This window comes from Arvicola amphibius, chromosome 10, assembly GCF_903992535.2.
Source record: "Arvicola amphibius chromosome 10, mArvAmp1.2, whole genome shotgun sequence".
NCBI classification, from domain to species: Eukaryota; Metazoa; Chordata; class Mammalia; order Rodentia; family Cricetidae; genus Arvicola; species Arvicola amphibius.
In genome coordinates, this window is record NC_052056.1 from 100,902,896 (window position 1) to 100,925,441 (window position 22,546).

At 49.0% G+C, this 22,546-nt stretch overlaps 1 protein-coding gene across 1 annotated transcript in view; it reads left to right on the top strand.

The window, feature by feature from the left end:
• Window positions 1-22,546, top strand: part of Foxk1 (forkhead box K1) — a 70,226-nt gene that overhangs the window by 26,628 nt on the left and 21,052 nt on the right. The window contains exon 2 of the mRNA XM_038345682.2: window positions 15,469-15,654. Within this exon, the coding sequence (XP_038201610.1) occupies window positions 15,469-15,654 (186 nt within the window). The remainder of the gene's footprint in view (window positions 1-15,468; window positions 15,655-22,546) is intronic.

Here is a 22,546-nt window from a genome sequence, read left to right on the forward strand (position 1 = left end):
TTTTACTTCCTTCCTTAGGTTTATTTGTTTCTCGGGCATGCACACCCCAGAGTGCATATGTGGATTCAGGACAGCTTGAGGGCATGGCTCTCTCCTTCCACTCTGTGATTTAGGGATTGAATTCAGGCCATGAGGCCTGGCTGAAGTGCCCCTTTGTGCTTAGGCATCTTACCAGCCATTTTTGTTCTTTTTTTTTTTTTTTTTTTTTTTTTTTTTTTTTTTTTTTTTTGGTGTTGCAGGAACCCAAGGCCTTTTCCTTGCTAGGCAAGCACTCTTTATCACTGAACCACACTCCCAGCTCTCTGGGCTGCTCATTCTTGAGGTTTCAAGTTATAATTTTTGATTATAAGATTTCCCTTCAGGTTCTTTTAACTTCTGTTTGTTCACTGAGATATTAAAAAATGTTTTGCTTTGTTTTGTTTTTAAAATTCTCTGTGTGTGAGTGTTGTGCCTACATGTATCTCTACACCTGCTGCCCTTGGAGATCTCCTGGAACTTGGGTTACAAACAGTTGTGAGCTGCCATGGCGGTGCTGGAAGTTAACCTGGGTCCTCTAAGAACAGCCATCTCTTAGATTTTTATCTTCAAGTAGCTTTTTGCAGAGCTCACAGTGGCTACCTTGCGGTCCTGACCTCTTCCCCACCAGCAGTGCCCCCTCTTGTTGTCTGAGCTTTCGCTTCTTCTCAGGAGGATGCAGATTAATACCCAAGACTTTGGGCCCTATTAGATGTTGTGCTCTAGCAGCTGCTCTTGGTCACCTGCTTTATCCTGCCACATGCTCACTTGGGACTTCCCTGCTCCACTGCTGGTCGCTGCTCCCACGCTGTGCTCCTGATCCAAGGGCGCAGTTCCACCTGTGCCATCCCCTGGGATTCCTGCCAGTGCAGCACCCTTGCTCCCTGACTCCTGTTTCTTTCTGTGTTGTGTAGCCCTAGATGTTCTATATATAGAATAACTAGTTCTATAGACCAGGCTGGCCTTGAGTTTACAGAGATCCAACTTGCCCCTGCCTGAGTACTGGGACTAAAGGTGTGCTCAACCACCACCAGCACCAGGCAGCAATGAATATTCTAAAGCTTCATAAATGGCCACACCTTTCCCAACCTGCTGGTGTTCTGGTAGGGACTTGTTTATAGTCCTAAGAACTGAACCCAGGGCCCCCTACAGGCTAGGCAAGCTATTCTGCTGTTGTGAGCTATACCTCTCATGTTCTCTTCACTTTTCTTTTTTTTTTTTTTTTTTTTGGTTTTTCGAGACAGGGTTTCTCTGTGGCTTTGGAGCCTGTCCTGGAACTACCTCTTGTAGACAAGGCTGGCCTCGAACTCACAGAGATCCACCTGCCTCTGCCTCCCGAGTGCTGGGATTAAAGGCGTGCACCACCACCACCCGGCTTCACTTTTCATTTTGAGACAGGGCCTTGAAGCTGCCCTGTGGCCGAGGCAGGCCCATCTCAGCGTCCTGAGTCACTGGGATGATAGGCATGTGCCCCAGGCTCAGTGGATAGGATCAGACTGGACTGTGTTGGGCTAGGAGAGGTGAACAGCCCCACGTATCTGCAGCAACGGTTATATCGCTGGCTGTAATTTCTACCCTCTGTGCACTCTGGTGCTGCTGCCGCTGCTGTAAGGTGTGTCTGTGTCTGCTGTGTGCGAGTTGTTGCGTGAGTTGTCTTGAATGTCACTGCTGCCATAGTGAGTCCTGATGCTAGATGGCCTCACTAGAATCTGCCAGGCATGGGCTCCCAGCCACGCTGGCCTGTGTACTGATGCATGCTGTGGTTGGATTATATGGCTTTAGTCCTAGTCTCAAACTTTCACCTGTTATTAACCCTTAAGTGACACAATGAACTTTTTTAAAAATTTGTTTAACTTTATTTTATGTTCATTGGTGTGAAGGAGTCAGATCCCCTGGAACTAGAGTTACAGACAGTTGTGAGCTGCCATATGGGTGCTGGGAATTGAACCCAGGACTTGGAAAAGTAGCCAGTGCTCTTAACCACTAAACCATCTCTCCAGCCCCTGAACTTTTTCTTAACTATTCATCCACTGTTGGTGGTGGTGAAATTAGTACAGCCACTGTGGACATTAATTTGGAGACTTCTTTAAAAATTAGTGCCCAGCTATTTTAACTCCTGGGCACATACCCAGAGAATTGTATACTCTATTTTAGAGATATTTGAGATCCCATGTTTATTGCTGCTCTGTTCAGTGTAGCAAAGAACTGGAATCAACCTACTTGTTCATCAAAAGATGAATGGATAATGAAATTTGGTACACACACACACACACACACACACACACACACACACACACACTGGAATACTATTCTGCTCTATAGAAAAATGGAGTTGAGCCAGGTGGTGATGGCACACACCTTTTATCCCAGCACTCAGGAGGCAGAGGCAGGTGGATCTCTGAGTCTGAGGCCAGCCTGGTCTGCAGAGCAAGTTCCAAGACAGCCAGGGCTACACAGAGGAAACCATGTCTCAAAACACATCAAAAAAAAGAAAGAAAGAAAGAAAGAAAGAAAGAAAGAAAGAAGAAAAAAAGAAAGAAAGAAAAGAAGGGGGAAGGGAGGAAGGGAGGGAAGGAAGGAAATGTAGGAAAGAAGGGAGGAAAGAAGGGAAGGAAGAGTTTAAAATGTTTGCAGGGCAATGGATGGACTTAATGTATATTATTCAGCAAGGTCACAGATTTCAGAAAGAAAACTGTTGCATGCTCCTGTCTTCTCCCTTATCTCATCAACATGTTCATATGTAAACTAATGTACGTGTGGGTACCGTGTAACATGAAGAAAAGAGAACAAGAGAGGCTGAGCGTAAAGGATGAGGAAGGACCAGATGGCAGTGGACATGGGTTATGAAGGAGGGTGTGACGCTCTTTCTCTGACTCTGACACGCATTGTTTGGTTTGGGTGGTGGATAAGTGCATGAAACACACTTGAAACTGGAAGTGTAAAATTTAACATGAAGTGCCACAGCGCTCGTTCTGAACCCTTTCTAACTGCACAGAAGTTGGTTAAGTTCCATAGACTTTGGGTCTGGTTAATTTTGTTGTGTGATGTTTTTATTTATTTGTAAGGTTTTTAAAATAAAATGTATAAATTACAATACGTCGATTCTCAAAAGTTTAATTTGAATATTTGTTAGTGCAGTGGGGTGCCCTGGGTTGGAGGTCAGAAGACAGTTGTGTGGAGCTGGTTCTCTCCTTCCACCTTTGTGGGGCTCTAAAGAGCCAACTCCGATCATCAGGCTTGCTGAGCAAGCGCCTTTACCTTCTGAGCCATCTCTCTTAGCTATTAAGTATGTGAGTAGTTCCAGTCTTGTGTCCATAAGGGCTAGATGACAGTGGAAGAGATCACTGGTGAGTGTGTGGCCCTGGACCTGGGGTAGGGGCAGGAGTGAAGGGAGCAGGAACAGGCCTTTGGGCTAGTAGAGGACAAGTCAAGGGAGCAAGATGGAGGCACAAGGATACACTGTCCAGGGAAGGCGATGTCAGCCTCAGGGACGGGCAAGTACCAAGAGAGATGGATCAGGGGACCTGCTCAGGACATGGTCAGAAGTGTGTGACACCAGCAGATGTGGGGAAACACAGAGGAGAACTGGAGAGGGCAGAACTACAGTTGTCCTGGCGGGTAGTCGTACACATGGGACTTGCGAGTTTATACTTTTGTTTTTCAGATAGGGTGTCATGTAGCCCAAGCTGGCTTTGAACTTGCTATGTTGCCAAAGGATGACTTTGAACATCTGTCCTCCTTCTTCCACCTCCCAAGTGCTGTGGTCACAGGCATATGGACAGCTTTTCATTGGCTTTTATGTGAACATTTGCTCTTTGTGACTCAGTTTCCCTCTGTTGAAAGTCTGAATGGGATGGAAGCTGGTTGCTGCTTCCCCACAAGCCAAAGGAGCACCCAGCACCCCGACTCCATCTTCCCTTTCCACTGAAGCGGGAATGAGCAGGATCTGAGGGACTAGGGAGGTGACTCAGTGCCAAGGAGTGCTTGTGGTGCAAGCCTGAGGACCTGAGTTCAAATCCCCTTCACTCACCCTGTGTAGAAAAGCTGGGCTTGGCTGCAGGCACCCCAGCAATGTGGGGAGTGGAAAGAGGATTGCTTGCCGTAGCTCCGGTTCAGTGAGAGACCCTGTCTCCAGGGCATAAGACGGTGAGTGATGGAGCTGATGACCCATTATCTCCTTCTCATCTCCTCTTGGACACACGTGTGCACACACCACAGATATATACTTATACAAGCACATACACACATGGACTGTGGCAGCCTCAGCTCCCCAAGAACCACTGCATCTCTGCTGGGGTGCAGTGAAGGGATGAGATTTGTTTCCACGAAATGAAACTCATTTCCTTATTGTCTGTGGACCTCTGCCAACAGGGCAATGCTGTCTCCCAGGAACACGTTTGCTTTCTTTGCTTCCGGTCCCCAACTTCTTCCATACTGGTGGACTTAGCCAACTTCCCCCACTGATGCCAGATAGGACTGGGTGGGGCTGTAGGTAGAGACTGGGAGCTGCCTGCAAGAGCCAGCCCTGTCCCACCCACCTGGGTTCCAGCTCCTGGGCTGGGCTGGGCCAAGTCTGGGCTCTGGACAGTTTGTTGGGCCTGGCTGTCCTTTCCTTATTAGGAAGACAAGCCTGGCTGGCCCAGGGCTACAGAGAGAAAGCTCCCTGGATATATTGAATTGGACTCTGCCTTGTTTGGACCAATGGAGCTGCTGTTTTTTAAATAGCAAAGGCTTCTTGATCTTTAGATGGGACATGGGAAGAGAAAGTCTCCAGCAAAAAGTTGTGTCTGGCCTGTGATGCTGAGCTAAGAGGTGAAGCCATCACGTGGCTCGCCTGGAACATTATTGTTCCAGGAAACACTGCTCTCATTCCAGACTGACAGGCTCTGCCACCGGCCGCCCTCTGGGCTGGCTGTGTGAAGATGTCTGCCCTTTCCGGGAGGCTCTTCCTAGCTCTGCATTCAGCTCCCGAAAGGGTTTCCTGAGCCAAGTTGGACAGATTGGTCCTGGGCCTTTGGAAGTTGCCAGAATGGAGAGTAGCTTGTCTCTGCCCTAGCTCCTCCATCTGAGGTTCCAGTGATGCTTCCTCCTGGTCCCTTTGGTGGCCTGGCTTTACAAGAGTGGTGGCTTTTCCTGCAATGCTCTGAAATGCATGTTTACTTAGAAAATGCAGCCAAGGGATCCAGAGAGCTAGAATGTTTAGGGTGTTAACAAGTTTACAGTGCTCAGCGCACGCATGTCTATGTTGTGTGTTCGCACAACATAGCAAATAATAGCAAATACTAGTTTTTATAGTACTAGAGATTGAACTCGAGACTTCACACATGCTAAACAAGCTTTCTTTCACAGAGTCTCTATTTTACACACACACACACACACACACACACACACACACACACACATCCACTCACTCACACACCCTTGCCCTCTAGCTTTTGTTTCGAGATAGCATTTCACTAGTTGCACAGGCTGCCCTTAAACTCAAAGGCTATCAGCCCAGGCAGCTCTTAAAGTAACCACCCCCCTTTTCAGCATCCCAAGTACTTGGATTGACAGGTTTGCACCATAAGGCCCAACAGCTAAATGCTAGTTTATAACTATTATTATTACATGAAATTCAAGATTTGGGCAGAAGATCCTTGATGTTGCTAATTGTTCTAAAGTAAGATGATTTGACTTCGTGGGGAGCTGAGCGCCAAGGCAAAGGTTAGTCTCCATCAGAGCAGCTCATCATTCTCACGGGAGGAGCAGGGGACTCGGCTGTGCTTTGGTGGAGGACCCTGGAGCCATATGTGGTTCTTTGCACCCTCCTGTGTCCTCAGTTTGAGTCTCAGGTTTGCATGCCCACAATGTACCTGGGGGTCTGGGTTCTTCCTGTCTGCCAAATGTTCCTGATTTATCAACTAAGTGAGTCTGTTAAACATATACACATTCATTCTAGGTTAACCTGGGTTTGTGTGTGTCAGGGGTTGCTTCAGTTTTTAGTATTATGTGTATGAAGCCAGGTGTGGTTGCATGTGCCTTTGATTTCAGCACTAGGAAGTCAGTTTGAGGCCAGCTTGCTCCAGTGAGTTCCAAGACAGCCAAGGCTACATACATAGGAAGATGTCTTTAATTATATGATTTGCGCATGAGTGTTTTGCCTGTATGTTTGTTTTTTGTTTTGTTTCTTTTTTTCTTTTTTTTTTTTTTTAAACCATGGGTGTTGGGTCCCTTGGAACTGGAATTACAGACAGTTGTGAGCTGCCATATAGGTGAGGTGCTGGGGCTTGAACCCAGGTCCTCTGGAAGTAGTCAGTACTCTTAACCCCTGAGCCATCTCTCCAGCCCCCTCCTGTATGTGTGTATTACATGTGTGCCTGGTACCCTTGGAAGTCAGAATAGGGCAGATCCCCACTGCACTGGGGATAGAGTTGTGAGCCACAGTGCTAGTGCTCGTAATCAAACCCAGGTCCTGAGAAAGCAACAGATGCTCTTGATGCAGCCCCTCTCTCCGGTGTCAGGTGCAGTCAGCTCCCCTTCTCCATATTGTTAGGGCTGTGACTGCCCCTTAGCTGGGGCTCTACCGTTCTGGGTTCAGAGCTCAGGGCTTCCTACGTGCTGGCGCACTCAGCCCGAGCTTTGAATCTTCACAGTTGTTTTGAACTACAGTCTCAAGCCTAAGCTGGTCTCAAACTCATGACAATCCTCCTGCCTTGACTTTCAGAGTGCCGGGATTGCTGTTAGACATAGACAACCACACCAGGCTTTCACCTTCTGGGTGCCACCAACTCTGGCAGTTTTGTAAATGTTCCCGAAAGCATGCTCTCTGGAGGAGATTCTCTTTTGGGGGAAAGGGCAGACTAAAAATGCAGATTCTCCAGAACCAGCCTGTTGCCTGGGTATCAAGAGTGAAGCTACTGGTATGACCACAAATTCCCCAGGAAGGCAGCACAAAACACCACACCAGTGCTAAGCCTAGCCACAATGATCTGTCAGTGTGTGTACTTTGGAAATGCTGGGTTAATCTGCGTCGTCCCCCCCCCCATGTGTGTGTGCATGCACATGCTTGGGTGTGTATGCCACAGTACAAGTGTGGAGATCAGAGCCCAGTTCTTTCCTTCCACCTGTGCATGTGTGTGTATGTGTGCACACGTGTGTGTGTGCATGCTTGGGTGCGCATGCCACAGCACAGATGTGGGCATTAGAGCCCAGTTCTTTCCTTCCACCTGTATGTAGTGGGTTTTAGGAACTGAACTCAGGTTGTCAGGTTTGCTTAGCAAACACCGTTACCCTCAGGTGCTCTCTTTGCCTGCTTTTGGCCCCAGCCTGGTATAGTTTTCGGCGGGGGTGGGGGGGCAGGGGGCATATGGTTCTGTTACTGTCTCACCCTTGCAGAGCCAGTTGCAACCAGTGGAGACCAGTGGCTGGGAGCTCTTGCTTCTGCTGATCCGAGGCGATTTTGTCATCCCCCTGGATGCATAGGCCTCTCTGGTTTTAGTCTTCCTGCACCTTCCCTTTCACATTGTGACTCAGCACCATGATAGGTGCCTACAGTGCCTTTTGTTTGCATGTTTGTCTGAGCATGCGTGTGTACATGGGTAGAGACTATAGGCTGACACCAGGTATCCTTCATATTATACTTTCTGCCCTGCGTGTTTGAGACCGGGTCTTTTACTGGGACCTGGGCCGGCCCATTTGGCCTCTCATCTCTGCCTGTCCAGTGCTGGGATTCCAGAGTGCGCTGCAGTGCCTGGCTTTTCAGTGTGAGTTCGGGAGGATCTGAACTCGGGTCCTCAAGCTTGCATAACAAGGACAGGGCGCCCAGCCACCTCCCCAGCGTCAGCTGAGAAAGAAGGTCTTTTACATGAAATACAGTAGAAATTGTGAGAATTCTCTGCTTTGGGGCGTGGTAGGTGAGCACTGCTGTTCACCGTAGGCTGGGGACTTGACTGAGTTTGTAGAATGCTGCTTAGAATGCCCGAAGCCCTGGGCTCCACCCAGTGTTGATGAGCTATATGTGGAGGTATACACTTGTGATCCAGCACTCAAGAAGGTAGAGGCAGGAAGATCAGGTGTCCAAGTCATCCCCGGCTACTTAGAGTTCAAAGCTAACCGAGGTTTATGAGGTCCTGTCTCAAATAAGCCATTTCCTGGCCCAGCTGTGGTTATCCTTGGCATAGACAGGAGGTGAGGCCTCTAGCCTCTGACACCCTGGAGACCACACCAAAGCTGTGTGGAGTGTGAAATAAAGGGAATGGGGGGAACTTCCTGTGTCGTCATGGTCTCTGTGCCCAGCCCCCTGTAGAGTTTCTGGTCCTGTCCCTTCCTTAAGCTGTCCCCACACAGAACTGGGCCAGGCCAGTACTTCACTGAGTCAAAGGCACATGGTCCCACGTAGCCTCTGAGAAGTCTTATTACCACGCCTTCCCCCTTCCAGAGTCATTTGTTCCTTACAGGAAATGGCCTTTAGGGGACAGACTGCAGCAGTGGAGGCCCTGGGAAGCCCATGTTGCAAGCCGTTGCCATGTTCCTTCCTGATTGTCATTTCGTGAGAATGATTGAAATGACGTTCACTGCTGGAGACTTGGGCTCATATTTGTAGCTACACAAAGGTCCAGTGACCTGGGAGGGGCCTCAGGTTTCTCAATGTATTTAACCAGGTGTGTGTGGGGAGGATGTATGTGTGCGCGCGTGCGTGTGTGTGTGTGTGTGTGTGTGTGTGTTTGTTGTGTGTGTGTATCTAAGTGCTGGCCTAAATGAACTCTATATAGCTGAGGATGGCCTTGAACTGATTCTCCTGCCTTTACCTCAGTGCTGGGATTCCCAGCATGCACCACACACCCCATTTGTGCAGTGCGGTGAGGGGGCCAAGGGCTCCAGCTCTTTTTCAAACAAGGTTTGCGTGACATCAGATCTGGCTGTCAGCTGCGGCCTGGTCATTGATCCTCTCATTTGATTTCATCAGCCTGTGGCAAATAGTCTTCATATTCCCTGGTGGGTCGAGACCTGAAGAACACTTCTATGTTAGTTTCCTTATCTTTCACATTTGCAAGTACTTTGTAGGAAGCTCACTGTGGTTAACCGAGCTGCTGGAAGGTGTCCTGCATCCTTTCATGGCATGGTGACATCACTCTAGAAAGTGGTTTTTTAGCCCTTCCCTCCCACAGGAATGCCTCTAAACATGCAGAGTTCGTTGGGCCACTTTGCACTGTATTGATTTTTTTTAACAATATTTTTAAGTGTGCTTGTCCGTGCCTGTGTCACAGAGGGCACAAAGGGGTCAGAGGCTAGCTTTGGGGATGGGTCTCTCCTTTCACTACGTGTGTTCCAGGCATCAAACTCAGGTCATCAGCCTTGGCAGCAAGGGCCTTTACCTACTGAGCCATTTCAGTGGCCCCTTTTCTGGCTTTTGTTTTATTTGTTTGTTTTTTAAGATTTATTTTATGTATACCAATGCTCTATCTACATGCGTGCCTTTATACCGCAGCGGGCATCAGATCTCACTACAGATGGTTGTGAGCCACCTCACCGCTCCTGACCTCTAAGCCATCTCTCCAGCCCCTCTGTTTGTTTTTTGCTTTTGTTTTTTGAGACAGGATCTCATGTAGCTGAGGCTGCTTTTGAACTTTTGATCCCCCTGCCTCCACCTTCCAAGTCTTGGGATTACAGTAGTGTGCCACCAATCCTGGTCCAGTTTGTATTTGAAGGAAAATCTGGTGTTCTGAAAATTCCCCAAACAAGGTGGATCTTGGTTTTGTTTCAGAGGCCTCATCTGTCACTCACTGGTCCATTGTTACTGGACAGGTTTATGCTGTAAGGCCTTTTAGAAAATTCAATAAATTTAATAAATTCCTTATTAAAAATAAATTTAAGGCCAGGCATGGTGGTGCACATGTTTGATCCCAGCACTTGAGAGGTAGAGAAACCTTGTCTCAAAAGCCACAGCGGGGAGAATGTAGAGGGAGGGCAGAAGGACAGATGCTTAGTAAACAGTCTTGGCTGCTCACCCAGAGACGCAGCATCAGTGTGGTAGCTCGCAACCAGCTAGATTTCCCGTTCCAGGGGATCTGATGCCCTCCTCTAGCCTCCAGAGGCACCAGACGTATGTGCAGGCAGAATACCATACACATAAGATTTTTAAAAAGCATAAAAATAAAAAAAAATAAATTTTGGTTTTTTTTTTTTTTTTTGAGGAAGAGTCTTATTCTGAAGCCCAGCCTAACCTCGAATTCTCTCTGCAGTCCAAGTTAGCCCAAAACTCCCTGTGTAGCCCTGATCCTCCTGCCTTGGCTTCCCGAGTTCTGGGACACTGACAGGAATGCACTGCTCCCTCCTGCTGCACAGTCTGCCCTTCCTGGGGTGTTCACACCGCAGAGTGGGGTGCCTGAGCCCCTGCTCCCATGGGTGGGCAGCCAACATCACTCCCCCCCATGTCTGAGACACCCCTCACATGTGGGAAGTCATGGCAAGCATCTCAGAATAGGAGTTTGTTTTCATAGTGGCACGTCCTCTCCTGTGCTCCCCCAGCTCACTGTCTCTCCCAGAAAGTGAAGTCCTTGTTCTCCTGGGATGGAGGAACGGAAATGGGGAGTGACTGTGTAGCCGAGAGATGTGTTAATTTTTTAAACTTTGCCAGAAGCTTTTTAGTGTACTTCCTTGTCTCTGTGACCAAGAGGAAGTTAACTGTCTCAGGTCAGTAAGAGCTTGGTATTCCATCCTTACTTTCCCACAGCTTGGCAGCTCCCGGGGAGGGGGTTGGGGGAAGGCGCAAGTTACCAGATTCCTCCTTCAAAGACAGGGTCACCAGGCTCTGAACTGCATCAAGGAGACCCAATAAAGCTCAGGTTCTGCCAGGGTTGCAGAGAAGTGCATGGTGCCCTAGTGCGTGTTCACGTGTGTGTGTTCCTATGAGTGCCGACACGTGTACCATGCCACATGTGTGCTTTGTGCGTGTTCACATATAAGTGTATGTGTTCCAGTGAGTGCAGTACCATGCCACATGCATGGTGTGTGTTCACATGTATGTGTTCTGTGAGTGCAGGCACACGTGTACCACACCACATGCATGGAGATCAGAGGACAACCTCAGGTGTTAGTCCTCTCCTCCCACTGTGTCTGGTCATTCATGTGTGCCAGCTGGCCAGCAGGCTCTCCCCTACCGCTGTCCCCCTTGGGAACACTGCAATTAGAGACAGACTGGCTTCCAACTTCTGTGTGGGTTCTAGAGATTCAAACTCAGGTTCTGAGCCACCTCGCCAGCTCTAACCAAGGCTGTAATAATCAAGCCAACTGTATACTGAGATCTGATGCTAGATACAGTGTTCTCACCTTACCATCAGCCCAGCCCCTTGCCTCCAGACAGGGCAGGACTCCGTGTTCAGCCTCTGAACCTGTAGGCAAGAACTTTGGTATGATTTACCTGCCACAGGTGCTGAGGAGATGGCTCAGTGGTTAAAAGCACTTGCCTGCTCTTCCAGAGGCCCTGAGTTCAATTCCCAGTACCCACATGGTGGCTCACAGCATCACCAATGGGGTCAGATTTCTTCTTGTATGCATGAAGACAGAGCACTCATGTACATAAAATGCATGAACAAGTAAATTTTTTTTTAAAAAATTGGCCTGCCACATAGCTAGTCATTTAAATCTCCCTACTGAGTGACTGGTGCTAAAATAGAGTTCTTGTTCACGTTCTCAGCGACCATGCCACCTCCCCAACCCAGCCAGCCCCAGGCAGCTTTCTGTCGCCTTTACATTTGGAGGACAGCTTACTGTTGGTTTTCCTCCATCATGGGCTTACAAGCAAGGAGAGGGCTTTTTTTTTTTGGCTACAAGAGAGACCCCGTTTTTAAAAAATAAATAAATAAATATCAAACAAAAAACAAAAGAGGAAAATCCCCCTGGGTGGGTGCTGACTTGAGAGCCTGTCTCCCCCCTGGGTGGTGCTGGCTTGAGAGCCTGTCTCCCCCCAGGGTGGTGCTGACTTGAGAGCCTGTCTCCCTGGTAGACCCCATGATGGACAGGGAGGATCCTGACCTCAGCAGGCTAGGACAGGCGTTGTGAATGGCAGGTCAGGACAACATGTGACACCTTCTTGAAGATACTTAATTGCAAACAGCTCCCCAGATTCCAAACTAGGAGCCAGGTATGGTGACTCACATCTGTAAATCACAGATACTTGGAGGACTGCAGCAGGGGGATTGCCAAGAGGTTCAGGCTGGTTCTTCATAGAAGACCTTGTCTCAAAGGAAAAAAAAAGTGTGTGTGGCGGGGGAGATAGGCTGAGTATGGTGGCACTGCCTGTAATCCTAGCACTTGGGAGCCTGAAGCAGGAGGATGAGAAGTTCAAAGGTCAGCCTGAGCTACAGATAAACATCAGAAGAAGAAACTAAGACTAGCCAGGACCCCTGAATCTAAGTGGCCGAGGGCCTGGCCAGCACTTTGTTCTCGCCAGTTCCTGGTGACAGGGTGGCTGCCTTGGGTTGGATTTTGGACAAGTGAGTTGAGAGCTGTTTCAGAAAGCAACCTGAAGATGCTTGTCACCCAATGTGTTTCTTTGGGTTGTCTTCACAGTGGGGTGTGGTGCCCCTAAGGACCTTAGTTAGGGCTGGGTAAGTTTTTAGTAAACAGGCCTTTTCTCCCTTCCCTTCCCCCTCTTGATGCTGCAGATCAAATTAGATGTGTCTAACACGGGGGCACATGATCCTCTGCACCGTGAATGGAAGGGAGGGAAGAAAGGCTGCTTTACGAAAGTCTCAGTGGACAATGCACACATTCACCGTGGGCTTTGTTAGTGCTCTAGATAGAATGTGGGGCCTGCAGGGTACACAGCTGTTCCCTCTGAAGCCCTACACTAGTTGTTCAGTGGGGGACTCGAGGCAGGGGCTCTACCACTCGGTTGTGTCTCCAGCTCTTAGATTCTTGGCTGTTGGGGCTCAGGAGTGAAAGAACACATACTGCTCTTCAAGAGGACCCCAGTTCAATTCCCAGCACCCACATCAGGCAACGCACAATCTCCTATAACTCTAGCTCTACAGGATCCAGGCCTCTTCTGGCATCCATGGTCTGTCTCTCGCTTTCTCTGTCTCTCATATACATACATAAGCTATTTTTTACAGGGATAGTGGTTTCAACTGGCAGCCCCCTTGGAGATGGCTGTTGTTCAATCCCTCCTGTTGGTGCCGAGGGAGGAAGGACAAAGAGACTGTAAGGGCTGCTGCTTGTGTTCTCGGGTGGTCCCCATCCGCATAGCAAACCCCACTCTGATTATTTGTCTTTTGGCTGTACCCAATGATTGGGGTCTGAGTAGAGGGAAGGAAGGCCTTGGGAGCCCTTTGGGCTCTCCAAAGTAAGCTGAAGTTCTTCAGCCTGAGCTCAGCCAAGCCCGGGTCCACAGGTCACACCCAAACCATGCACTCGAGGATCCCTGGGTGCTATGACCACAGGCATGGGCCACAGCCTCGACTCTGGTTGGCATGATGATGCTAAGGCGATGGGCTCCTGTTTTGATGTTGAGCTCCTTGGACCCTCCCAGCAGACCAAGATGTACTGTTATCTTCCTGTTCCCTAGGTAGAGAGGGAGGAAGAAACACATGACAAATGAACCAGAGAGAGGAATTTGTTGCCATGACAACCTTCCTGTGTAACATGGGTTGACCAGGTGTGTCAGATGCATGCACATATGTACCATGTTTGTTCAGTGCAGGCATTTTCTTTTGTTCTTTTTTCTTTTCTTTCTTTCTTTTGTTTAAATGGCTTTTCATGATAGGGTTTCTCTGTGTAACCTTGGCCATCCCCTGTAGACCAGGCTGGCTTCAAACTCAGAGATCTACCTTGCTCCTCCTCCCGAGTGCTGGGATTAAAGGTGTGCGCCACCACTGCCCGGCAAGTTCAAGTTACTCTTAGCCAGTCCAGGTTACACACCAGTAGCCCCCAGCTAGGCTCCATCCCTAGGTGCCCAGTTTGGACACTCTGACATCATCAGACATGCACTAGATGGTTTTCAAAAGCTTACAGGCATGCAGAATTGATGGTGCTCAGACCTGAGGAGACATCTTAGAAAAATGACTGATGAACTTTCCAAAGTCCAAATACTGACGGAGTACCTGGAGTATACAGCTTGGCGGGTAAGATGCTCACCACATAAGCAAGAGGACCTGAGTTTGATCCTTGGGACTCACATAAAATAATAATAATAATAATAATAATAATAATAATAATAATAATAATAATAATATATGGTGGCATAGTCTATAATCCCAGTGCTAGGAAGCTAAAGTTGGAAAGATTCCTCAGGCTCCCTGGCAACCAGTTTAGGCAAATAAACCAGCCTGAGGTCCCCCGAACAAGGTGAGCAGTGCCTGAGGAATGGCACCTGAGGTGATGTCTGCTCACCCAGTGCACGTGTCCACAAGTGCCCCCGCACGAATTTACACAAACCAAATTTCTGGTGACAGCTGTTCCTGGGTTGTGAAATGCTAAGCAGAGTAGAAATCATATCGGGGTACTTTTGAGAACAGATTTTGTTGTGTGTCCCAGGCTCTCCTGAACTGTGTGGCTTGTGTTGGCCTCGAATTATGTTTTCTTTTTTTTCCCTCCCAAGTTGTATCTATTTATTTCATATGTATGCAAGCACAGAGACAGGCAGATCCTGAGCTTGCCAACCAGTTTAGCTGAAATGGAGAGTTCCAGGTTCAGAGAGAGACCCTTTAAAATGCAGGTGGAAAGCGACTGAGAAAGACACTCGGTATGAGCCTGCCTCCACATGCACACACTCAAAGCTGGAAATCAGATGTGCTCAGCGAATAATGCCCACCCCCTCTCTCTGTCTCTCCTCTCTCTATCTCTCCCTCCCTCCTTCCCTCCCTCCCCCTCCCCCAGCCACTGTCTCTGGGGCACCCCTCTACCTTTGTGTGGTGGCATTTGATTATACCTTGAAGGAGTCTCTCTTTTGAAATCCCCACATAAGCTGGGCATGGTGGTGCATGCCTGTCATCCTAGCACTCAGGAGACAGGGACAAGAGGATCTCAAGTTCCAGGCCAGGCTGGACCACATAGTGAGACCCTGTCTTCTAATGAATGAGTGAGTGGAGTCTTTTCAGCTGGAACAGGGTCTTTTAACTATTTACTTACTTATTTTGCTGGAGGAGTAAATACATGTGTGAATGAATGAATGAGCCAATGAACTCTGTGCACAGGACCCATTTAGCTATTTGCCTGAGGGTCAGGAGCCGTATTCATTGTCACCATTACTGCCCTGGTACATGGAGTCTCCATGGTTCTTCCTCACGGCACCTGTTGGGGTATTCATATCATTTGTTCACAGTCGAGTACAGTTGACGCAGAGTAAGCCCAAGTTTGTGTCCCGGGGTGTGAAGCTTAAGGCTCCTGCTGCTCCTGCCGTGTGGGTGGAGGGACCTCAGCTCCTGTGCCCTGTGACCTTGTGCTTCACCAGCCACTGTCCTCCCTTTGCAGATGCACCTTCCGATTCCCCAGCACGGCCATCAAGATCCAGTTCACATCCCTGTACCATAAGGAGGAGGCCCCAGCATCCGCCCTGCGGCCACTCTACCCTCAGATCTCTCCATTGAAGATCCACATTCCGGAGCCGGACCTCCGGAGCCTCGTCAGCCCCATCCCTTCCCCAACTGGCACCATCAGGTGAGCAACCTCTTATGCTCAGATTCTGAATGCATCAGAGACTTCGAGATGTCGTAGACTCTGGGAGGCCCTGCAGGGAGAGTCACCCTCAAGTCTCCACCTGTCCAGGTTGTAGATTTGTGAGTTGGGGCCTCCTAAAGCAAGTTGACAAATAGGTGTGTGGCCCAGCACTCCAAAGACTGAAGCAGGAAGATCTCCCGTGCATAGCCAGCTGTCATTACATGGACGTTCAGGGACATCCTGGCCACTTCGTGAGAGAGACTTTTTCTCAAGAGCATACAGGCTGGGATGTAGTTCTGTGGGAAGAATGTGTAGGTTCAGGGTTCAGACCCCAGTACATCCTAAACTGGGTGTTGCGGTGTGTACTTAGGATTCTGAATGCAGGGGTATGTCTACTAATAGTGAGTCAAGACCGGTCTGGTTTGCACGAGACCCTATCTCAAAATAGAGAAGGGAGGTCAGATTCTGGCAGGAGTTGTTCAGTGAAGCAGATTTTCCTCTCACTGCCTCTCATGTTCCTTATGCTTCTAAAAGTGCTGTGCCCCCATCAGGTGCTGGGACCGTGGTGCCCTGAACCCTGTGGCTTCCACCTCAACTCATGGCACAGGCCAGCCCTGTGGAGATGGCAGATAGTGCCCAGGACTCTTGAGACTGTGGCATAGGTGTGACACATTCCTTGGGGGACGACCTCTGAGAACTATTCTCCAGCAGAGCCAGAGTTGTGCTGTCCGAGCCATGGCCATGGGTCACTGCTATGGGCAACCTCATTAGGTCTCCAAAGTTATACCTCCTTTTTCACCGGAGTTACACTTAATGCTGTCTCTTTATTTAAACCACCACACACACACCCCCGCCACCCCGTTCCAGTACTAGGAATCAAAGCCAGATTTAGCACACTTAGGTGACTTACTTTTCTCTTGCTGTGAAGAGACACCAAGACCAAGGCAACTTATAAAAGAAAGCATTTAATTGGGGGCTTGCTTACAGTCTCAGAGAGTGAATCCATGGCTGTCATGGTGGGAGGCATGGCGGCAGGCAGGCAGACACCGGGGCAGTAGCAGAGGCTGATGGAGAGAGACTGGACCTAATATGGACTTTGAAACCTAAAGGCCTGCCCCCGGTGACACACCTCCTAATCTTCCCCTAAACATTCCAGCAGCTGGGACCAAGCATTCAAATTCTTGAACCTCCAGGAGCTGGGAGTCCTTCTTACTCAAACCAACACCCTGGGTAAAGGAATTTTAGGCAGCTGCCACTGAGCCACTTGGTTAATAGACATGGAAGCTTCCTGGTGCTCAGGCTGGCCTGGAACTTTCGATCCTCCTACCTCGGTCACCAGCTAAGATTGCAGGTGTGTGATGTCACACCCGGTTGGAGTTTACCCCTTTGTAAGTTTATACATAAGAGAGATTTTTGATTCTTGGTTCTAGAGGTTCATGGTCAGAGGCCTACATCTGAGGATGTTCTTTCTACTGGTGGAAACCCAAGATGGTTAAGAGTATTACTGTAAGCATGAGCACACACACTGTGTGTGTTGAGGGAGGGTTAACCCTTGGTTTGCCTTTGTGAACTTACCTGTTTCCTCCATGAAGTATATGTCCACAGGTCCCTTGTCTGGGGTAGGCGTCCTCTTTACTGACACCAGCGAGAGGTGCAGAACTCAGGTGTAGAACCCCAGTGTGGTCCTGGCCATGTGGGTGATGGCTTGTGTCTTTGGTAGATCTCATCATAGCAGCTTTCCGGGCCACGTGTCTCCCGTCCCTATGAAGCCTGCAGTAAAGGCTCAGCGCTCAGGAAGGTGGTGGTGAGAGGTGACAGCCCTGTGCTCAGCACCTGCCACTTGTCCTTCAGCAGATCGCATAGCCCTGTCCTAACACCCGGACTCCATGTGCGTGACCCAGTGCATGGGGCCCCAACACAAGTCCTCCTTAGCTCACGGCTAGTCGGGGCAGCAGGGATGTGTGTCTTGACTTATGTATTCGTTTACTGGGGGGGGGGTGCATGTGAAGGTCAGAGGACAGCTTTTGGGAGTCATTTCTCTTCCATCATGTGGATCCTGGGGCTCAAACTCAGGTGGTAAGGCTTAAAGGCAAGCCCCTTTACTCTCTGAGCAGCTATCTGAACCCTGGATTTGGTTTTTGAGACAGGGTCTCACACTGTAGTTAGGCTGGTCCAGAACTCAATATGTAATCAAGACTGACCTAAAATTTGCAGTAATCCCCTGCCTCAGCCTTCCAAGCTGGGATTGCAGGAGTGAATGTGTGGTTGGTAAACTATTTGGTCCCTGTGAGACACCATGATGTTTTCTCCAGAGTCCCTCTGCCCCATGCTTCCTGCTCACTTGTCCTCAGTGCTCATGGTGCACAGTTAAGAAATCTGTAACCTGTTAGTTAGACAGGAAATTTACTAAAAGTCACAAAATGCCTACATGCAGAACAGGTGGGGCAACCTTGAAAGTGTGATAATAAAATGCTAATAAAAGCATTGATATGATAGTTTATGCCAACAGTCCAAGCAAGAGCAGTTTCTTGCCCAAATGGCTATCAAACTCCATAAGGATCCTCTTCGATGCCCATCTTCCTCTTGAAGTAGATTGGTGCTTCCAGGAGCAGATGTGTCTCATTGTCATGAAAAATCTAAGTTATTAAAACATTTAAATGCCATATTCTATAGTCTTTGAAAGATATGAAGAATGCCTATTTAACTTAAATATATCTCTATATATCTAGAAAATCTAACTTACATGACTATAAGCTTTACTATTATCGATGATTATCCATTAACAGCCTATATTTCTTAATTATACATTACATTTTTAAAATGAACTATACAATCACAATACCTTAATCAATATCAGAAATACAAATACATATAACAAAATTGACCTTAAATTTAAATCACTAAAGCAAAATCCATATCAATGCTTTTATTAGCCAATGGGAAAGCTTGTGTTCGAGGCCAGCCTGAGCTACTGAGTGGTACCCTGCCTATAATAAAGAGAACTGGGATGAGTTCGGTGGTAGGACACTTACTTCCTTAGCCTGGAAGGGGCCCTGGGTTTAGCTGGGCAACATGGCACATGCCTGAAACCCCAGCTCTTATAGCAGAAACTGGAGACTTGCATAGAAGTTCAAGGCCAGCCTGGTCTTCATAATGTGACCAGGCCTGAATAGTGAAACCTCATCACAAAAGCAAAAAAAGAAAAGAGATAGAAAAGAAAGGAAGGAAGGAAGGATGGAAGGAAGGAAGGAAGGAAGGAAGGGGAGGGGGGGAAGGCAGGCAGGCAGGCAGGCAGGCTGGCTGGCTGGCTCTGGGCTCAGTATCCGGTACTCAGTCCAAGATTCTGGGATTGAATAGGATTATGTTTAGTGTTGTTTGCTTTTGAGGAAGGGAGGGAGGGAGGGAGGGAGGGAGAGAGAGAGAGAGAGAGAGAGAGAGAGAGAGAGAGAGAGAGAGAGAGGGGGGGGGAAAGAAAGAAAGAAAGAAAGAAAGAAAGAAAGAAAGAAAGAAAGAAAGAAAGGCAGGCTCTGGGTTCAGTATCCAGTACTCAGTCCAAGATTCTAGGATTGAATAGGATTATGTTTAGTGTTGTTTGCTTTTGAGACAGGATCTCCCTGTGTAGCCCAGGCTGACCTGGCACTTACTAAGTAGACCAGGCTGGCCTCACACTCAGAGATCATCCTGCATTTGTCCAGATAAAAACAGTGGGGATTGGGGGTGTTGCCGGGTTGGTAGAGTTCTTCTCAAGCACACAGGAAGCCCTGGGTGTATCCCCAGCACCCCACATAACACTAGGTACAGTGATGCATGCCAATCCCAGCTCTGGGGAAATGGAGGCAGGAGGAAGCTGTGTCATCCCCAACTCAAACACCAAGCAACAGCCAGCTGGTTAAGACGTTGGGGGAAGGTTGGTCAGGTGGGACAGTCGGTGCTTTGGTGGCCCCTAACCGCATTCTTGATACTGCTGGGAGGGAGCAGGCTCTTGTTTACTCGGCGTTCGCAGCAGGGTCCCCTTGGGGAGGGGACTGGATTCTTGGTCACCTGTTGAGAAGGTGATTTGGGACCCACCCCAGACTCCCTGGGCCTTTTAGTGTCCCGAGGAAAGATCTCTGTTGACTCCGTTTATCTTCCGACTGTGGAATCCCATTGAGCTTTTGTAAAGGAGGCCTGAGGTTCCGGCTTGCCTAGACTTCTTCAGTTTGAGTTTCTGTGTGGAGGTGGAGCCTTCATGTTTACAAACACGCCCTGCCCTTCCTCTCCCAGGCCGCAGGATCCAGGGCGGGGCGGGCTGGGGAAAGGGCCTGACTTCCCAGCCAGCAGCCTTGGGTCCCGCCCTGCTCACTCAGCTTTCCTAATTTGGTGAGTTTTGCTAGCGGGTCCTTATTGGCCAGTACGGGCACTGAGACCTGGGGACCTCCCATCTGGGGCTCCTCCCTCCCTGGAGCGGTTCCCAAGGCTGGGTACCTGCCCCTAATGTCCCCTTGCCTCTACTCCACCCCCACTAGAGCCTGGCTCCGCTTCGCTGGCCGGCCTGGGCGGCTCCGTGTTTCCCAGGGCGGGTTGTTCCGCTGTGGTTTGAGTGGTGTGTACAGCGGGTGTTTTTTGGCGGGGGAGGGGTAGGGGTTATAGGGGTGGGGCCCCTTCCCCTGTCTGCAGGACTCCGCCCAGCAAATGAATGAGCTCTTTGAAAGACACTGTGGCTTCGACAGTGTTTTGACCTATCTGTGAAAAGCAAGTGATCTTAGGAAATCCAGGAGGTAGTCGTTTGCTGAGGCTGCTGAAGCCGAACCAGATGCCCTGTGGGGTGGCACACAAGTAAGCAAACTGCTACAGCAGCCATGAAAATACCTGTGGATCCACTTGCCAGTAATCCCTTCACTCTGGAGGCCGGCAGGAAGATTGCAAATTTGAGGCCAGCCTGCACTACGTATGAGATCTCATCTCAAACAAACAAATAGGGCAGGGGAGATCGCTCCACGACTAAAGTGCTTGTTTGTGTTTGTGCCTAAGTAAAAACTGAGCCAGCGTCACATCTGTAACCTCGGTGCTGTGGGGCCCACTGGCCAGTCAGTCTAACTGAATCTGGGCGCTCTGGGTTCCGTGAGAGACTCCATCTCGAAAATAAAGATGGACAGGCTGGCGAGATGGCTCTGTGTGTAAAGGTACTTGCTGCCAAGCCTGGAGAGCAGAGTTGCCAGAATCCACAGAGCTAAATCCCGAAAGTTCTCCCATGCCGCACAGCGCCAGCCCTTCCCTTACACATAAACAAACAGCAAAGGTTAGCGGTGGTGAGGTGGAAGACGGAAGTGTACGCCTCGACTGCTGGGATCTTTAGCACCGTTCCATTTGATTGTCAGCTAACTTCAGTCTCAGTCTCTTTCGCTTCTGTCTCTTTTGCTCTTGGAGATCTTCTGCGTTTAGAGGGCATCCAGTCTGGATTAGAAGTCTGGTGCCCCGCCCTGCCCCGCCCCCAGCCTTGGTTTCACTTGCTTGTGGTTTCAGTTACTCACAGTCCAAAAATATCAAGTGGAAAATTGCAGAAAATGAACAACTTACAAGTTTTCAATTGAGTGCTGTTCCGAGTAGCTCCGCCTTCAGGTGTGACTCCGCCCAGTATATCCAGTGGGTGGCTTGACTACCAGATCTGCGCTAAGGGCTGAGGATAGAGTTCTGGGTAAAGCACCTGGCCCGCACAAGTCCATCAATACTAGGGAGAAAAAAGAAATCAAATAATCTTGTTTCACTAGGCTAAGGATTCAGATGCACCAAAGACTAGCCGCAAGCTCCGCTGTTACTTGAAGAGAGGGTGCTTTATCATGGGGGTGTGAATGTAGGGCACAGTGGGTATGGGGTTCTGTGCTGTCTGCGGCTGCAGGCACTCATGGAGGGCTCTGCACACAAGCCCCCAGAAGAGGAGCCTCCTGCATGCTAGTCTTGGCAGACGTTGGTTCCTCCTACAGGTTGTTCAACTTTTCCCGTGATTTCCAGAGAGCTTCAAGATGACTTTGAGTGTTTGGGTCTGGATATTCATAGACACTGAGGTCTGCTGCTTCCTGTTCCTGTCTGTACCTATAAGCCTCACCTTGTTTCCTTTCCCATCTGAAAAGTTGGGGGAAATTGGTTCCTCCTCACTAGAAGATTTGGGGCTTTCCATGTTCCTTTGACTTCTCTCTGCTGTTTGCATCTCCTCTGGGACCATCTGGGGTGCTGCAACATTGAGTCTGAGCCAAAGCTTGGTGGGAATCGCCCCAGTTCTCTGGGATCACAGTGGGTGCGTCTCAGGCATTCCTGTGTGTGGTATCACCTGCACTGTGTCTGAAAAGCCTGATGTGTACTTTTGTGTGGCCACTTGTGTCTACAGTGTGTGCACTGGACAGCCCTCCCTTGTTAGATCTCCCAATGGTGGGAAGCCTTTGCAAAGCACAGACCCTGCAAAACTGTGCAGTGGTTACTCCCCTCCTGTGTTAAGTCTGCCTAAAGGGAGCTGATACTGAGCTGTGCAGATAGCTCAGTGGTGAGGGCCTGAGTGTGGATCTCTAGAATCCATGTAGAGATGGATACCATATGGGCCAGCTAGCCTGTTTGTAATGTATGTAAAAAGGACCACTACCTGAGGTCATCCTTTGACTTCCACATATGCATGCACGTGCACACACACGCACACACACACATCCTGTATACATGATTTTTTTTTCAAAAGTACCTAATGTGTGGGTTCTGTACAATTTTAGAAGCAAAGCTAATCTTTTCAAGTAGCTCCCGGAACTTAAGTAGCATGGCATTTATCTTAGGAGAACATAATTCTTTTTTAAACATGAATTTATTTGTGTGTGTGCACGCGTGCACATCCATGAGCACACCATGGTGCACATGTGGAGGTCAGGACTGACTG